Raw genomic sequence first — 17793 nt, 5'->3', positions numbered from 1 at the left:
AGTGATCTATAAAATGTATTAAATATTTATTGGTTTTTATATTTTATTCTTCTATATTTTTGCTTGAGTCTATAATATAAACTACTTTTGACCATTCCATGGATTATCTTGTGGCTGTAATACTCAATTATCTTTTATACATTGAGCCATATGAAATTGCTGATATTCAGCTCTCTCTGATCTATAAAATCTTATGTCACATAGGCTAACTCATTCCTTTGAGTTACTATGTTTTCTTTTTTATATGTGCAATATTTTATAAATTGTTTTGTGTATGTCCATTTATTAGATGAAATAGTTGTATTTTCTGAATTTGTTTAGGGATTTAGTTTTAAGTTAGAACCAATGGTGTAGTGTATTAATACATGGATATTAATTGGAAAGCTGAAATTAAAAAAACATTTAACTTAATATCCAATTCTATAAAAGGTATATCCCCTTTGGTCACTAATCCTACGGGACAGTTTGTGGTTAGAGACTTGCCTAAATACAAGGACCGTGCACCTGTTACAATGCTTCAATCAGCCATGACACGTCTTCACAATCATCGCATAAGTAAAGAGTCAATGAAGGGTGCACTGATAGCCTTTCCCAATGATCGAGCTGCAAGTATCAGGTCTGGAGACCAGCATAAACTTTTCAGGTAACATGTTATATTAAAAACCAGAAATTTTGAAAGACACAATGACGAACATGATATGCAGGTCTTAGCAGATCCTGTTGTAGCAAACTAGTGATGATGATAATAATAATAGTAATAAAATTTTACTTTATCTCTCATTTTGTTTTACATTGGAGTTGATGGTTATTGAATGCTACTATATTTGCTTTGTCCTACCTCTCATCACCTCTACTGTATACTTTACAGGAAGGGAATGCTTCACCAGATGATTATTAAAATATGCTGTTGACAAGTATAGAGTAATAGAAAAAAATCACGTTTAGAAATATATCAAGGGGCACCTGGGTTGCTCAGTGGGTTAAAGCCTCTGCCTTCGGCTCAGGTGGGAACTAGCCTCACATCGGGCTCTCTGCTGAGCCCAGAGCCTGCTTCCCTTCCTCTCTCTCTGCCTGTCTCTCTGCCTAATTGTGATCTCTGTCTGTCAAATAAATAAATAAAATCTTTAAGAAAAGAAAAAGAAATATATCAAGTTCTCAGACTTGACTGTCATATTCATTAAGTATGGCTGACAGCTTGAATTTATCTAAGGTAAAAATAAACACAACTGTGAAAAACCAGTCATTGTCATCATCATCATTATCATCATCCTCATCACCTTTGTTCCCCTCAAAGTCACATTTCTCATAACTAATCCCAAACTGAACTAAGACCTTAACAATTAGGATCAAAAGTGATGTTTAACCTCAATTTATATTGATTGAAACCTCAAAGAAATCACTACCTTACAAGTGCTTAGTGAGAAGGAACCCAGGCATCCTGGTTTTTACACATTTGAGACTGAAACGAGTTTCTTTTCTGCCTGTTGGTGTGCTACTAGTACACCATCTAAACTTGATAATGTCCCTGGGATTTCTCTACTTGTCTCTTTACCTTTGGTGAGCTCACTTAATTTTATAGCTGTTTTCTTGCAATATCATTTGATATTAGGCCATAATTGTTTTATTATCCACAATTGGAAAATTTGGAGTCTTTTCAGAGTATTATTTTATTTTAAAAATTTTATTCATACCAGCCTTTCTCTCTCTATTGTTTGACAAGTATCATGGAACATAGGAGTGCAGAAATCACTCAGATGCCATTTTAAATAATTATGTAGTATAAAAAAGGAAAACTTATTTCTCCCTCTGACTCATTGCACTCCCTCCCATACAGAAGTATCTTTTGGGAACAACTTTTTATGTATCCTTTTCAGTTCTTTCCTATGTTTATAAAAATATGTTTGTATAGACATATGTTAATTTAATATTAATATTTTTCTGTCTTAATCAGTCTTAATCATATGATCTAAAAATGCCAGATTGAAAAAGTATTCTTTATTTAAATTCAATTTAGGTAAAATGTAGTTCTGCCAGATTTAAAAAAATTATTTTATTTAAATTCTATAAATTAACATATAGTGTATTACCAGTATCAGAAGTAGAGGTCAGTGATTCATCAGTTGCATATAATACCCAGTGCTCATTACATCACATGTCCTCCTTAATGTTCATCACCCACCCTTCCCCTAAGATCCTCTGTTTTGTTTCTTAAATTCCACATATTAGTGAAATCATACGATAATTATCTTCCTCTGATTGACTTTTTCCCTTAGCATAATACTCTCTAGTTCCTACCATATCGTTGCAAATGGCAAGATTTCAATTTTTTGATGGCTGACTAATATTCCATTGTGTATCTATCTCTTTATCCATTCATCTTTTGATGAACATCTGGGCTCTTGCCATAGTTTTGGCTATTGTGGACATTGCTGCTATAAACATTGGGGTGCATTTGTCCCTTTGAATCACTATGTTTGTATCCTTTGGGTAAATACGTAGTACTGTAATTGCTGGGTTGTAGGGTAGCTCTATTTTAGCAACCTCCTTACTGTTTTCCAGAGTGCCTCTACCAGCTTGCATTTCCACCAAGAGTGTAAGAGGGTTCCCCTTTCCCCACCTCCTCATTCTTGTTAGTTTTAGCCTTTTTGACTGGTGTGAGGTGGTATCTCATTGTGGTTTTGATTTGTATTTCCCCCATGACAAGTGATGTGGAGCATTTTTTCATGTGTCTGTTGGCCATTTGTATGTTTTCTTTAGAGAAATGTCTGTTCATGTCTTCCGCCCATTTCTTTAGTGGATTATTTGTTTTTTGGGTGTTGAGTTTGATCAGCTCTTAAGCTCTTTATAGTTCTTGCCAGATTTTTTTTTTTTTTAGGAAAGCTAAAGATTTCCTATTTCTCTCATGGCCAAAATTATTTTTCTCAATTTACTCTTTTCCGTATTAATAGAGATACAAAATTTAGTTTTTTTCTGGTTAGCAATTAGTAACTTGAATGAAATTTTATGATGTATGAAATTGTTGGTAACTATAATTGCTATTTTGTTTCTTAATGCATTTCATTAATGATTTTGACAAGAAAGTAAAATAAGTTTGGAATTTTTGTCTAATTTTTGTTTACTACAGTATGTCCTGTGTTTAGAAGAGTGTCAGGCATATAATAGGCACTGGGTAAATATTTTTTAATAAATAAATGAAGAAAAGTATTTTATTTGCATAATAATCTTTGTCCCCTGGGGTGCCAGGTTGGCGCTGTCATTAAGCCTCTGCCTTCTGCTCAGGTCATGATCCCTGGGGTCCTGGGATCGAGCCCATATCGTGCTCCCTGCTCAGTGGGAAGCCAGCTTCTCCTTCTCCCACTGTTCCTGCTTGTATTCCCTCTCTCACTGTCTCTCTCTCTCTCTGTCAAATAAATAAATAAAATCCTTAAAAAAAGCTTTTAAAAAAATAATCTTTGACCCTTGTATTTTGAACATTAAAAAAAATCACCTACTCAAAGCTAAAGAGGTATTTCATGAAGTTTATTCTTTTTTTTTTACATTATCCAGTTAGTTTATTATTATCTACAGAATATGTATATACCTATATTTTATGTAAGAAAAAATATGGTTTCTCGGTCTTCACCATAACAACTGCTCCATTTAGAAATAATAGTAGTCAACATTAAATACAACTCTATTTTTCTAACAACCGTGCATCTTTATATCAGACCATTCACAGGACATTGCTTCCTAATCAACCTAAATTTGCAGTAAAATAGGTTTCCAGAAATAAGTATTTATGACATTGACAAGCTAAAATAAGTTCGTAAGGCAAATAGCTATAAAATCTGGACAGAAACTTCCTTAGTTTCTCATCTTAAGAAGCAGCTTCTCAAATCATTTGGAAAATCAGCCTAGAGGTAAGCACAATAAACCACAGTTTCCATCCCTTCTTGAAGCCGATCTTTCTCGAGAATTGATCAAATAGCACCTGTTGATAGAAGATAGTAAAAAGGCCTGAACCTGATACTTAAGCTTTAATTCTGGATCAGTTTTCTGACTTGGTCTGGTCCAGAGTTACTTCCTTCAGAATCTTCATCAGTGAATATAAGTGAGTATATGCTAACATTATCTTCTCTTTCAGCTCTGCAACTTTTTCTGGTAGAGACAAGTTGTGAATGTCCATCTCAGATGCATTTACTATGGCTTTTGTTTTTAACTGATAGCATTTTGTCACTGGAAAGGCAAAAATGACCTCTCAAGGCAGCCAGAGCAGCATGGGTAGAATACAAATGGAAACCAATGGGAATCCCACAGGAAGTACAGAATAAAAGGTTTTAAGTGCTGCCTTTGAGCGAACCATCAATTCCAACTAGGAAGGGAGCTTCCAAAACCACGTTATTTGTGACTCCTGTGTGTCCCACTCCATAGAAGTCGTACAAGAGTGTTTGTCAGTTGTTTTCTTAGCGGCATCACAAAAATCACCCCCCGGAAGCTGTACACAGCATGGATGAGGCCGCCGCAGCTGAGCTGCCATCTCTCGGCAGCCCGTTTATTCTTTTTTTAAAAATTTTTATTTCGGGGCGCTTGGGTGGCTCCGTGGGTTAAAGCCTCAGCCTTCCGCTCAGGTCATGATCCCGGGGTCCTGGGATCAAGCCCCACATCGGGCTCTCTGCTCAGCAGGGAGCCTGCTTCCCTCTCTCTCTGCCTGCCTCTGCCTACTTGTGATCTCTGTCTTTCAAATAAATAAATAAAATCTTTAAAAAAAAAATTTTTTTTTTTAAAATTTCGGGATGTCTGGGTGGCTCAGTGGGTTAAAGCCTCTGCCTTCGGCTCCGGTCATGGTCCCAGGGTCCTGGGATTTAGCCCGAATTGGGCTCTCTGCTCAGCAGGGAGCCTGCTTCCTCCTCCCCCTGCCCCGCCTGCCTCTCCGCCTGCTTGTGATCTCTGTCAAATAAATAAATAAATCTTTAAAAGAAAAAAAAAATTTGTTCTCCAATCCAATAACATGGAATGTCTTTCCACTTCTCAGTGTCATATCAATTTCTTTCATCAGTGTATAAATCTTTCACCTCTTTCGTTTGGTTGGTTCCTAGGTATCTTATTATGTTGGGTACAAGTGTAAATGTGATTATTTTCTTAATTCCTCTTTCTACCACTTTATTATTAAGTTAGAGAAATGCAACAGATTTCTGTAGATTGATTTTGTATCCTGCGTCTACTGAAATTGTGTATCAGTTCTAGCGATTTTTTCGTGAAGTCTTTCAGATTTTCTATATATAATAATCATGTTATCTGCAAATAATGAACATTTTACTTCTTCCTTACCTATTTGGATGCTTTTTATTTCTTCTTGTTGTTTGACTGCTGTGGCTAGGACTTCCTGTACTCTTTTGAATGGAAGTGGTGAGAGTGGACATTCTTGTCTTGTTCCTGGTCTTAGGGGAAAAGCTCTCAGTTTTCTCCATTGGGTATGATATTAGCTGTGGGTTTTTAGTTTATGGACTTTATTCTTTTGAGGTATGTTCCCTCTAAACCTATTTTGTTTAGGATTTTTATCATGAGTAGATGTTGTACTTTGTCAGATTCTTTTTCTGTGTCTATTGAAATGATCATATGGTTTTTATCCTTTCTCTTACTGATGTGAAGAATCATGTTGATTAATTTTCAAATTTTGAACCACTTTGCAACCTAGGAATAAATCCTAGTTGATCATGGTGAATGATTTTTTTCAATGTGTTGTTGAATTCAGTGTGCTAGCTTCATGAAGTTTTTTTCTTTATGGCGCTCATAAGCATTTAGGTATGTTAATAACCAGCTCTTTGTGACTCCAGGCATTTACTTTACTACTTCTTTCCATGTCTTTTCTTTACTTCTTTTTGCAGACCTCGGGACTTCAGTTATAGGAACCATTTCTAGATTCTAAATGTGGTTAAGGTTCCTCAAGCCTGAGGAAAATTTGAATTTCAGCAACAGTCTTTGTTTTCTTCTTCTTCTTCTTCTTTTTTTTTTTTTGCTTGCTTTAATTTTTTACTGAATTATAGTTGACATTGAAATATATTAGTTTCAGGTATATATCATATCGATTTGACAATTGTATACAGTAGACAGTTCTTATAAGTATAGCTATCATCTGTCATCTTACAATGTTGTTACAGTATTATTGACAATATTTTCTATGCTGTAGTTTTCATCTCTGTGACTTACTTATTTTATAACTAGCAGTTTGTACCTCATTTATCCCCTTCACCTATATTACCCATCCCCCTCATTCTCCTCTTTCCTGGCAACCACTAGTTTATCTCTATATTTGTATTTCTGTTTTTCTGTTTTGTTTTTTAGATTTTACATGTAAGTGAAATCATATGGCATTTATCTTTTGCTGTCTGACTTATTTCCCTTAGCTTAATTCCCTCAGTCCATCCATGTTGCAAATAGCAAGATTGTGTGTGTGTGTGTGTGTACATATATACACACATATATATGTATATATGTGTATGTATCATATCTTATTTATTCATGCATCTAGTCATAGACACTTATATTTCTTCCATATCTTGGCTATTGCACATATATTTTTGAATTAGTGTTTTTGTTTTCTTTGGGTAAATACCCAGAAGTGGAATTACTGGGTTGTATGGTATTTCTGTTTTTGAGGAACTTCCATACCATTTTCCTCAGTGGCTGTACTAATTTACATTCACACCAAGAGTTTAGGATGGTTCCCTTTTTTCTACATCCTCATCAACACTTATTATCTCTTGTCTTTTTAATATTAGCCATCCTGATTTGTGTAAGGGGACATCTCATTGTGGTTTTGATTTTTATTTCCATGATATTAAGTGATGTTGGGCACATTTTCATGAGTCAGTTGGCCACATGTGTGTCTTCTCTGGAAAAGTGTCTATTCTAGTCATCCTCCCATTTTTGAATTGGATTATTTGGGTTTTTTTTGGTTTTGAGATGTATAAGTTCTAAATAGATACATATATTTTGGATATTAACCCCTCATTGCACATATCACTGCAAATATCTTCTCCCGTTCAGTAGGTTACCTTTTCATTTCATTTTGCTGATGGTTTCCTTCATTGTGCAAAAGCTTTTTAGTTTATTGTAACCAAATAGTTTATTTTTACTTTTGTTTCCCTTGCCTGAGGAGACATAACCCGAAAAATATTGCTAAGACTGATGTCAAAGAGATTACTGCCTATGTTTTCTTTTAGGAGTTTTATGGCTTCAAGTCTCACATTTAGATATTTATTCCATTTTGAGTTTATTTTTGTCTGTGGTGTGAGAGAGTGGTCCAGTTTCATTCTTTTGTGTGTAGCTGTCCTGTTTCCCTAGCACCATTTATTGAAGAGACTGTCTTTTTCTCATTGTATGTTCTTGACTCCTTTTCGGAAGATTAATTGACTGTATAAGCATGGGTTTATTTCTGAGTTTTCTATTTTTTATGTTGATCTGGGTTTCTATTTTTTGCCAGTACCATACTGTCTTGATTATTATAGCTTTGTAGTTTATCTTTAAATCTGAAATTGTATTACCTCTAGCTTTATTCTTCTCAAGATTGATTTGGTTCTTGGGGGTCTTTTCAACAACTGTTTTTGAATAGCAGAACATTTATTTTTCTCTTATTGCCTTACTCTCATAAAGACTGTCATTCAGTTAAAGTTATCTTACATAACCATTTAGGACTTGTTGAAAACAGGGACAAATACTAAATTTCATTTGACCGTATAACTAATAAGATTTATATTGGGTTAATTATTGAGGGTAAGCGTCTTAATGATTGTTAAAATCTGTTGAGAATTAGGCAGACCAACATCAGAAGATCTGAATAATTATACATTGTTTTTATGGAGAATATGTGGCAAATGAAAGGAAGAACATGAACTCAGATGAGTGATCATGAGATATACATAGATGTACTTTGTTTTTGGATTGGTTTCTCTCTATGCCATTGATGGTACTTGCATAAGCTTTGAGATACTAAAAAAATAATATGTTTAGCAAAAGGATTTATAATTATGTATGTATTTTTCTAATTTTTTTCACAACAATCTTAAAGTAACTAACTCTTAGGAAACAGTAACCTGATTCAGATCTAGTCCCGTGTGTAAATCTAGAACTCTCCGAATTGCTTACTTGATTAATTCCCTAAGAGTAGTTTTAGAGTAGGCACCATTGTATCCCAGTGACCTTAGGAATTTTCTCTAATTAGGTTAGGAAGAAAATTAGATCTTATTCTAGTTCTATATGTCATAATGTCTTGCCATGTAAGAGGATATGAGGGAAAGGACTAGGACCTGCTCTCTTCACCTTTCTGTGCTTAGCTGCTGGCATAGGAGACACTCAATAAAGACTGATTAAATCAATGCATATATATAAATATCGACATAACTTTTTCATCTTGTAGGACGATTTTCACAAAAATTCCAAGATACAACTATGTAGATCCTGATTATGCATATACTAAATTTGAAGAAATGGAAAAGCAAGCACATGAAAACTATTATGAAAGATACATTAAACATTTAAGAAGTGTGCGCCTACGGAAACGAGTAGAGAGGTAAAGTTCACTTCCTCAAACAATATGAAATGGATCGTGGTGCCTGCAGGGCCAGATTTTTTTTTTTCTTTACTCCTTAGTTTCTTTTTAGTGATTTAAGGGACCTTTTCATATATGAACATAGCAGCACCTTGAACTATTTTAATTGAGGTTATCTCTTTCCTTACTTTTGGTTTGGGAATGTCTTATGTTGGTTTTATCCCAGAAACAATTCTTTTTTTTTTTAGTAAGATATTATTTATAGAGAGACACAGCAAAAGAGGGAACGCAAGCAGTGGGAGAGGGAGGGAGAGGGAGAAGCAGGGCCCTCGATGAGTAGGGAGCCTGTTGTGGAGCTTGATCCTAGGACCCTGGGATCATGGCCCGAGCTGAAGGTAGACGCTTAACCGACCGAGCTACCCAGGCACCCCCCAGGAGCAATTCTTGAGATGGATTCCTGCACAGTGCTCTTTTAGGAGAACAAGATGAGGGAAGCAGGATAGGGCAGGGGAGGGAACTGCGAAATGTTGTCTTTCAGGTGAGGCTTACACTCACCTTGAGGTCTCTTGAAGCATAAATTGTGCCTCATAGATGTTCCTACATTGAGCCAAAGGGGCTTCTCCTCTCTCTCTCTTTTTTTTTTTTTTTAAGGGCTTATCTTTTGTGCTGTGTATCAGCCTTCGATGGTGAGCTGTCCTTGGTTGTGGTGGGGTGGGCACGCCTTCATTGGTGAGGTCTTTGAGAATGGGGTCTTCTCAGCAGAAGGTAATTTTGTGTAGATTAGTGCACCATTCTTTGTAAGTGGTTCTGAGTATGGTAGCAGCAGCATGAGCTATGGGGAATGTTGGGGTTTGCCAGTATATTTTCTAAAACCTTTGGCCTCAATTAGATATTATTATGATTTTAATAGGGAATGCATGTATTCATATAATGATACAGACATAGGATTACAGCCAGCATCGGGTCTAAAGTCACCCTCACTCTCAGAAACGGAAATAGAAGAGGAATTGTGTTCAGGAAAGTGTCTGATCAAACCTAACCAATTACTAAATACCAGAAATATAGACTCCAAGGAGACGAAGGCGCTGAAAAGAAAGGCATGTGCAATATTTTATATTTCATTGAGTCATGAGAATTCTTAAAATATCTTTTGGTAACATTCAGAATTAATTTTGGAGTAACATTTTTCCACAGGTTCTCAAAGGACTTAAATCAGAACCATCCACGCCCCATGAAAAACATGATTGCAGCTTAATTTTGACGCCAAAGCAAATTCATCAAGTAATTGTTGGTAAGGATCTATAAAAAACTATTAAAGCCTTTGTTTTTTTTAACACAGGTTTATTGGAGCATGATTTATTTTCCATAAAATTGACCTGTTTAAAGTATGCTAGTCAGTGAATTTTAGTAAGTTTATGGGATTATGCAACCATCATCATAATTCAGTTTTAGAATGCTGCCATCACCCTCAGGACTGTATGTACTTACTCCCAAATCCCACCCCTAGCCCCAGGCAACTGGTAATCAATTTTCTCTCACTGTGGATTTGCCTCTTTAGAACATTTCATATAAAAGGAATTGTATAATATGTAGTCTCTCGTATATTGAAGCTTTTACTTAGCATAATGCTTTTGAGGTTCATCCAGTAGGTATAAATAGGTATAAATATTTTCTTTTTATGTCTAAATAGCATTTCATTTTATGGTAGTACCACATTTTGTTTATCCATTTACAAGTTGATGGACATGAGCTGCTTTCAGTTTGAGGCTATTGTGAATAATGTTGCTATAAACGTTCACATATAATTCTTCAAGTGAACATATGTTTTCATTTCTTTTGGTTAGATTCCTAGGAGTGGAATTGCTGAGTTGTATCTTAAGTTTCTGTCTGACATTTCAAGAAACTGCCAAAAACTTCCCAGAGTGTACCGTTACAGTCCCACCAACAGTGCACGAGAGTTACGATTACGCCAAGTTCTCACCAGATGTTATGTTCTGTCTTTCTTGATTATAGCCGTCCTGGTGGTGTGAAATGTTCTCACTGTGGTTTTGATTTGCATTTTGCTCGTGACTAAGATGTAGAATATATTTTCATGCATTTAAATTGACATAAATGTATCTCTCCTTTGGAGGAGTGTCTTTCAAATTCTTAGCCCAATTTTTAATTTGAACATTTGCCTTCTTATTGTGGAGTTGTATTATTTATGTATTCTGGATACAAGTCCTTTATCAGATAATATGATTTCCAGAGTCTGTGGCTTGTTTTTGTTTTTTAGTTTTTAAATAGTGTTTTTTAAAGCACAGAAGTTTTGGGGCGTCTGGGTGGCTCAGTGTGTTAAAGCCTCTGCCTTCAGCTCAGGTCATGATCCCGGGGTCCTGGGATCAAGCCCCATATCGGGCTCTCTGATCAGCAGGGAGCCTGCTTCCCCCCTCTCTGCCTGCCTCTCTGCCTACTTGTGATTTCTGTCTGTCAAATAAATAAATAAAATCTTAAAAAAAAAGGATAGAAGTTTTTACTTGAAGTGAAATTGAATTTATCGATAAAAATTTTTTTATTATAATTTTTTTCTTTTGTAGATTATGCTTTTGATTTCATACCCAAGAAATCTGTAGCTAACTCAGTGTCACAAATACTTTCCCTTGTTTTCTTCTATAATGTTTATAATTTTAGATCTCACATTTAGGACTACAATTCCTTTTGGATTAATTTTTATGTATATTGTGAGTTAAGAGTCAAAGTTCATACTGTTGTATGCGGCTGTTCAATTGTCCTAGCATCATTTGTTGAAAACACTGTCATTCCTTATTGAATTACCTTAACACCCTTGTTGAAAATCAGTCAACCATATATATCAGGGTTTGTTTCTAGAGTCTCCTTTCTGTTCCACTGATCTGTATGTCTGTCCTTATGACAGATCTATACTGTCTTTGATACTGTATGTACCTTTAGAGTAAGTTTTGAAATCGGTTAAGTGTAAATCCTCCAAATTTGCTCTTCTTTTTCAAGATTGCTTTGGTTATTATGGGTATAAACTGGATTTTATTAAGACCCACTTTGTCTTGCTTCTGATCTCTTGCTTGCCCCAACCAGTACTGAAACCTCAGGTCATGGTGTTGACCGTCTCTGGATGTTTGTCATTGAGATAATTATTGTTTTGACAACAACCCTAGGCATGAGTTAAGAGACTAGTGACAGGGGTGCATGGGTGTCTGTCTTTGGCACAGGTCGTAATCCCAGAGTTTGGGATCGAGCCCCACAGTGGGCTCCCTGTTCAACAGGTAGTCTGCTTCTCCCTTTCCTTCTCCTCCTTCCCTGCTTGTGTTCCTGCTCTCTCACTCACTCTTTCTCTCAAATAAATAAATAAAATCTTAAAAAAAAAAAATGGAAAAACAAGTGACAATTGCCTTGCAGCAGTGTTGAACAGTTTTCTTCTCTAGGTCATTTTCATCAAGCCTATTAAAGGATGATTATTGTTAAAGAAATAGTAGTCTGAACTAGACTGCAGAGGAAGTTTCCATTTCATTCTAGGCAGGATTAATAGGTATGGATGTGCTGATTCTCCCTCTATTGGAGAACCCAATGCACAGAACACCAAATACCTATTCTTTTGTTATCTAGACTAAAGGCGATAGGCGAAGAGGTGCAAGGTCAGAGGAAACACAGTGTGAAGTGCTTAAATATCTGGGTGGTGATGGTTTGCTCTGGTTGGTCGGTGGCCAAGTCTTAGATCAGCGAGGGCTGTGGGAAATACCCAAACTAGGATCTGGCTCTGGGGAAAGTGACATGGACTGGCTTAAAGAGTTGGATTCTCCCACCAGAGCTAAACCTCCTTGCCACACAATGACAGTGGGGCCCTTGGGCTTGGCAGACTGGGAACTCATTAGTTCATTGCTTGTCTGGGGTTGTGGATGCAGTTCACTTCAGGTTAAATGTCATTCACTGTGCTTCTCTTGTGCCAGGCATGTGATAGGTACAGGGCTTTGTAGTTCCATGGACTTAGGTTTCATTATTGGGTGGTTCATGCTTTGTGTCTTCCAAATTGCTGACTGATTAATCAGATATGCAAATCTATACAAATTCAAAAGGAGCAAAGCTAGAAGGCTATGCCCAGTTTCTCTTCTACAAATCCTCTACCAGCTTCTTTCCCTTCTTCACCTGGTATCCTGAGTATTTTAATAATGACCTTTTTCCTGGGGACAAGGCCCCTGTGTGAATTTACAAGGTCAACAACGGTGATGGTAGGAATTTTGTATCACGCTCGTTTTTATACCTTGAAGGTGTTTTTTGAACCTTTGCACAGAACAGGGACTGGCACTATCAGTGGAGATTACAATTTCAGAAAATTTTGCTCTGTATTTATATTTTAGAAAGTGAAGTGGGGATCACTGGGGGTCTCAGTTCGTTCAGAATCTGACTCTTTAATTCACCTCAGGTTATGATCTCAGGGTCCTGAGGTCAAGCACCACATTGGGGTCCAATGCTGGGCTTAGACCCTGCTTTAGATTTTCTCTCTCCCTCTCTTTCTGCCCTTCCCTGGCTTCCTCTCTGTCTTTCAAAAAAAAGTGATTGTCAAGAGACACAGTAGAAGATTTGGAGATTAACTGAATCAGTTAGTGAAGACTGTTAAAGAGGGGTGCCTTTGTGGCTCGGTTGGGCAGCTGCCTTCAGCCTGGGTCATGATCTCAGGGTCCTGGTATCGAGCCCTGCATTGGGCTCCCTGCTTGGGGGGTTGGGGGGTCTGCTTCTCCCTTTGCTTCTGCAGCTCCCCCTTCTTGTGCTCTCTTGATTGGGCACACATGTGCTCTCTTGATAAATAAATGCACTCTTTAAAAAAAAGAGAGAAAAAGAGAAAACTGTTATACAGTTTGGGTTACATCGGATGTTGTGCAAAGAGTATTGTTGCTCACAGTTAAGTGTCTGCCTTTGTTATGATCCCTGGGTCCTAGGTTCCAGCCCCACATGGAGCACCCTGCTCAGGAGGGAGTCAGCTTCTCCCTCTCCCTCTGCCCATCCTGGACCCCTGCTTGTGTGTATGAACTCTCTCTCTCTCTCTCAAATAAATAATGAAAAAAAACCTTTTTAACGATTTTATTTATTTATTTGAGAGAGACACACACAGGGAGAGAGGGACCACAAGCAGAGGGAGAGGGAGAAGCAGGCTTCCCGCTGAGCAGAGAGCCCAGTGTGGGGCTCAATCCCAGGGCGCTGGGATCATGACCTGAGCCGAAGGCAGACACTTAACGACTGAGCAACCCAGGTGCCCCTAAATAAAATCTTTAAAAAAGAGAAAATGATAAGAAATGGAAAATACATTTACAGTACAAGTACAGTAGTAGAATGAGGCACCCATCGCCTTGTTTCCACCCGAAGTTCGCAAAGCTTGATCCTGGAGTGACACCAGCTTCTTGCTTCTCTACCCAGGAATATGGGAAGCCTCCTTCCAAGTGCAGAGAACCAGGGAAGGCAGATCACCTTTACCTATTTCTCTAGTCAGTTGTTCTACCTGACCCCTTTTATGGAGTTCTAACACAGTTTCAGGAAAAACACTGCCAAGTGCTGAGCTGCCAGTTACCTGACAATATGAACTCCCCACCCGGAAGCACTTTCAGCACCATGTATAGGGCCCCTTTCCATTGTCCAATTCAAGCTTCTCCCTAGTGCTGTCCTGCCCTGCCCTCCCCACCCGCCCCAACATACATCCATGTTCTCCCAGATCCCTTTATCCAGGGGTGGGGGGAAGGTTATTATTTAGTGGTCCCTGGTCACCTCCCACTAGTGAAGGGCCCTGTTGTTTTGGCGAGAATCCCTTCCCAGAGCCATTCCTTTTTGCTCTTCATTTTTTTTTTAAAGATTTTGTTTATTTATTTGACAGACAGAGATGACAAGTAGGCAGAGAGGCAGGCCAGGGGGGCAGGGGGAAGCAGGCTCCCTGTTGAGCAGAGAGCCTGATGCGGGGCTCGATCCCAGGACCCGGAGACCATGACCTGAGCTGAAGGCAGAGGCTTTAACCCACTGAGCCACCCAGGTGCCCCTTTGCTCTTCATTTCAAGACCTAAATGAACAGGTATTGAGGTGGGGAGTGTCTGGATCAGAAAAGAGCCTTGCTGTTCCAGCTTTCTCTAGATCTTTCCCCAGCCTTCCCTTGGCTTGTCATTTGGTGCTTCTTCCTTACTTTTAAATCACAACACAAAATACATGTTTATTGGAGGTGGTGATGCATAAGTGGACCCATGTAGTTCAAACCCTTATTGTTCAAGGGTCAACTGTATTATCTAATTTTCCTTGAAACATTCTCTTTGGCTGACAAGTTATTTAGAAGCGTGTTATTTAAGGGCGCCTAGGTGGCTCAGTGGGTTAAGCCTCTGCCTTTGGTTCAGGTCATGATCCCAGGGTCCTGGGATTGAGCCCCGCATCGGGCTCTCTGCTCAGCAGGGGGCCTGCTCCCCCCGCCCCGTGGTCTCTTTGTCAAATAAATAAATAAAATATTAAAAAAGAAGAAGTGTGTTATTTAATTCCAAGATTTATTCTGCTATGGTTTTCTAGTTTGATTTCATTTAGTCAAAGTACACACATGTATGTATTTAATTCTTCTAGATTTTTGAAGATTTGTTAAGTGTGACCCTGGATGGTCCCTTTTGTTGAAGGTTCTTGTGACTTGAAAAGAAGTATTCTGCTATTGTTGGATGTAGTATTCTTTAAAAGTCAGTTATATCCCAATTAGTTAATGGTATTCATTTCTACTAAATCCTTATTGCTTTTTTGTCTAGACAGTCTGTCAGTTATTGACAAAGGTGATTGACATCCCAAACTATAATTGTAGATTTTATTATTTCTCCTTTTAATTCTGTCAATTTTGTTTCACTTATTTTGAAGCTCCCTTGCTTGGTGCATACACGTTTAAGACTGTTAAGCTTTCTTGGTCCTCTTTGTCCCTGGTAATTTTCTTTGCTCTGAAGTGTAGTTTGTCTGATACTGATCTAGCTATCAAAGCTTTCTTTTGTTTAGTCTTTGCATTGTTTATCTTTTACTTGTTTCTACTTTTGACTTATCTATGTCACTGTACTTGAAGTAAGTTTCCTGTGGGCAACATATAGTACTTTTGCATGCATTCTCACAATCTGTGTTTTTTAATTGGTGCATTTGTGTCATTTACATTTGATATAAATGTTGTTATATCAAGACTTTGAAATGTTATTCAAGATTCTTTGTTTTTACTTTCACAAGTTTATCTTTAGTTCTCAAAAGTTTTCAAAGGTCTGGTCATGGTTTTGTTTGTTTGTTTGTTTTATTTGTTCTGTTTAGATTTCGCTGAGCTTCTAGTGTGTGAAAGTTTACTTTTTTTCTACATTTGGGCATTTTTCAGCTATTATTTTTTCCCAGATATTTTCCCAGTCCCCTCCACCCTTTACTTTCTCACTCTGGGGCTCCTTTTACATGATTTTTAAACCTTCTGCTTTTGTTACACAGGTGTCCAAGACTCTTAATTTTTTTTCAGTCTGTTTTCTTTCTGTTTGTCAGGTTGGATAAATTCTGTTGATATTTCTTTAGGTTAACTTACTTTTCCTTCTGTCCTCTCATTCTGTTAATGAGCATATCTAAGAGGTTTTTATTTTACTTACTGTATTTTTTAATCTTAGAGTTTCTATTTAGTTCTTCTTTGGGTATTCACTTTCTTTGCTGAAGCTCTTTTTCTTCTTATTTCAAGAGTAATCATAATTGCTTATTTGATCGTTTTTATAACATACAAAGGATAAATAAACATGTAGAAAGATACATAATGTTGTTATTGTCATTAGGGAAACAGAATAAAACCACAACGAGATACTACTATAAATCTATTAAAATGGCTAAAGTTAAAAACAAAACAAAACAAAAAAACTCAAAACAAAAACTCACCATTTGAGTTGTTGCCAAAGATGTGAGGGATCTGGAACTCTTATACATTGCCAGCAGAGTGGAAAATTATACAACCACTTCAAAAGAGTTAGGCGGTTTCTTACACGTCTGTACATGCATTTGCCGTATGATCTGTGCATTTCACTCCTAGATTTTTGTCCAAAAGAAATGAAATCATGTGTTCAAACAAATACTTGTGTACAAATATTTTAGCAGCTTTAATTGTAGTAGCCACTACCTACAAGCAATCCAGGTGTCATTCAACAAGTGAGGGAACGGTCATTTGTAATGGACTACCCCTTTGTAATATCAAAGAATGGATGACTGACACCTGAAACAACTTGAATGAATCTCCAGGGAATTTGTAGAGCGAAAGAAACCAGAGAAAACTGTACATGTTACATTATTCCACTCTTTAAATTATAACTCTAAAACATGTGAACCGGTCTACCGTGACATAATGTACATGAGTGGGGGTCTGGGAAGGGGGGGTACTGAGAATTAAGGAAGAAGAGAATATAAAGGGGCACAAGAGAACTTTTGAGTGGTGGTTGTTCACTCTCTTCCTTGTGGTGATGGTTTCATAGGTGTATACATGTCAACACTTAAATTCTACACTTTGGGGTGCCTGGGTGACTCACTCGTTAAGCATCTGCCTTCAGCTCTGGTCATGATTCCAGGGTCCTGGGATCAAGCCCCACATCGGGCTCCCTGCTCTGTAGGAAGCCTGCTTCCTCCCGCTCCCACTCCCCCTGCTTTTGTTTCCTCTCTTGCTATGTCTCTCTCTGTCAAATAAATAAAATCCTTGAAAAAAAAAAAAAGAAAAGAAATTCTACACTTTAAACATGGGCAACTTATTGTATGTCAGTTACTATCAAATCCAGTTGTTAAGAGACATAGAAAACTTATTAAAATTGTATGATATAAAAACTTCTGTCATTTTAAAGGGAAAACTTTTAAACTCCCCTCATGCTCTCTCTCTAAAGAAAATAAATAAATCTTAAAAAAAAAAAAAAGGGAAAACTTAAGTATTGAGCAATGGGAAAATTAGCATTTTCTGTAAATTCTGGATAGATGAACATAAATGTATTGATGGAAGTGGAGAAGGTGTTGGAGTATGCAGATTCACATATTAAAATGAGTTATGAGTTTTAATAATTTTTCAATACAATTTTCCATATAACTAGGATATATTTATATTGAATTTTAGCCAATAATCTCCAAATGCCAAATATGGGCATTTAGGTAAAAATCTTGGTTAGTAACTTATGATATGATAAGAAATATTTTTCTAAGTTCCATTTTTTATAAATTAATTGGTGAAAATATAGTATGGAAATTTAAAATTACTGAATACATTAACCAAAACT

General features: G+C 37.1%; 1 protein-coding gene across 1 annotated transcript in view; it reads left to right on the top strand.

The window, feature by feature from the left end:
* CFAP47 (cilia and flagella associated protein 47) overlaps nucleotides 1-17793 on the top strand; it is a 525406-nt gene that overhangs the window by 43351 nt on the left and 464262 nt on the right. The window contains exons 10-13 of the mRNA XM_082717915.1: nucleotides 430-643; nucleotides 8396-8548; nucleotides 9438-9624; nucleotides 9722-9818. Of these exons, the coding sequence (XP_082574041.1) occupies nucleotides 430-643; nucleotides 8396-8548; nucleotides 9438-9624; nucleotides 9722-9818 (651 nt within the window). The remainder of the gene's footprint in view (nucleotides 1-429; nucleotides 644-8395; nucleotides 8549-9437; nucleotides 9625-9721; nucleotides 9819-17793) is intronic.

Source organism: Mustela nivalis (assembly GCF_964662115.1).
Source record: "Mustela nivalis genome assembly, chromosome: X".
Classification (NCBI taxonomy): domain Eukaryota; kingdom Metazoa; phylum Chordata; class Mammalia; order Carnivora; family Mustelidae; genus Mustela; species Mustela nivalis.
This window is presented reverse-complemented; position numbering and strand designations above follow the sequence as displayed.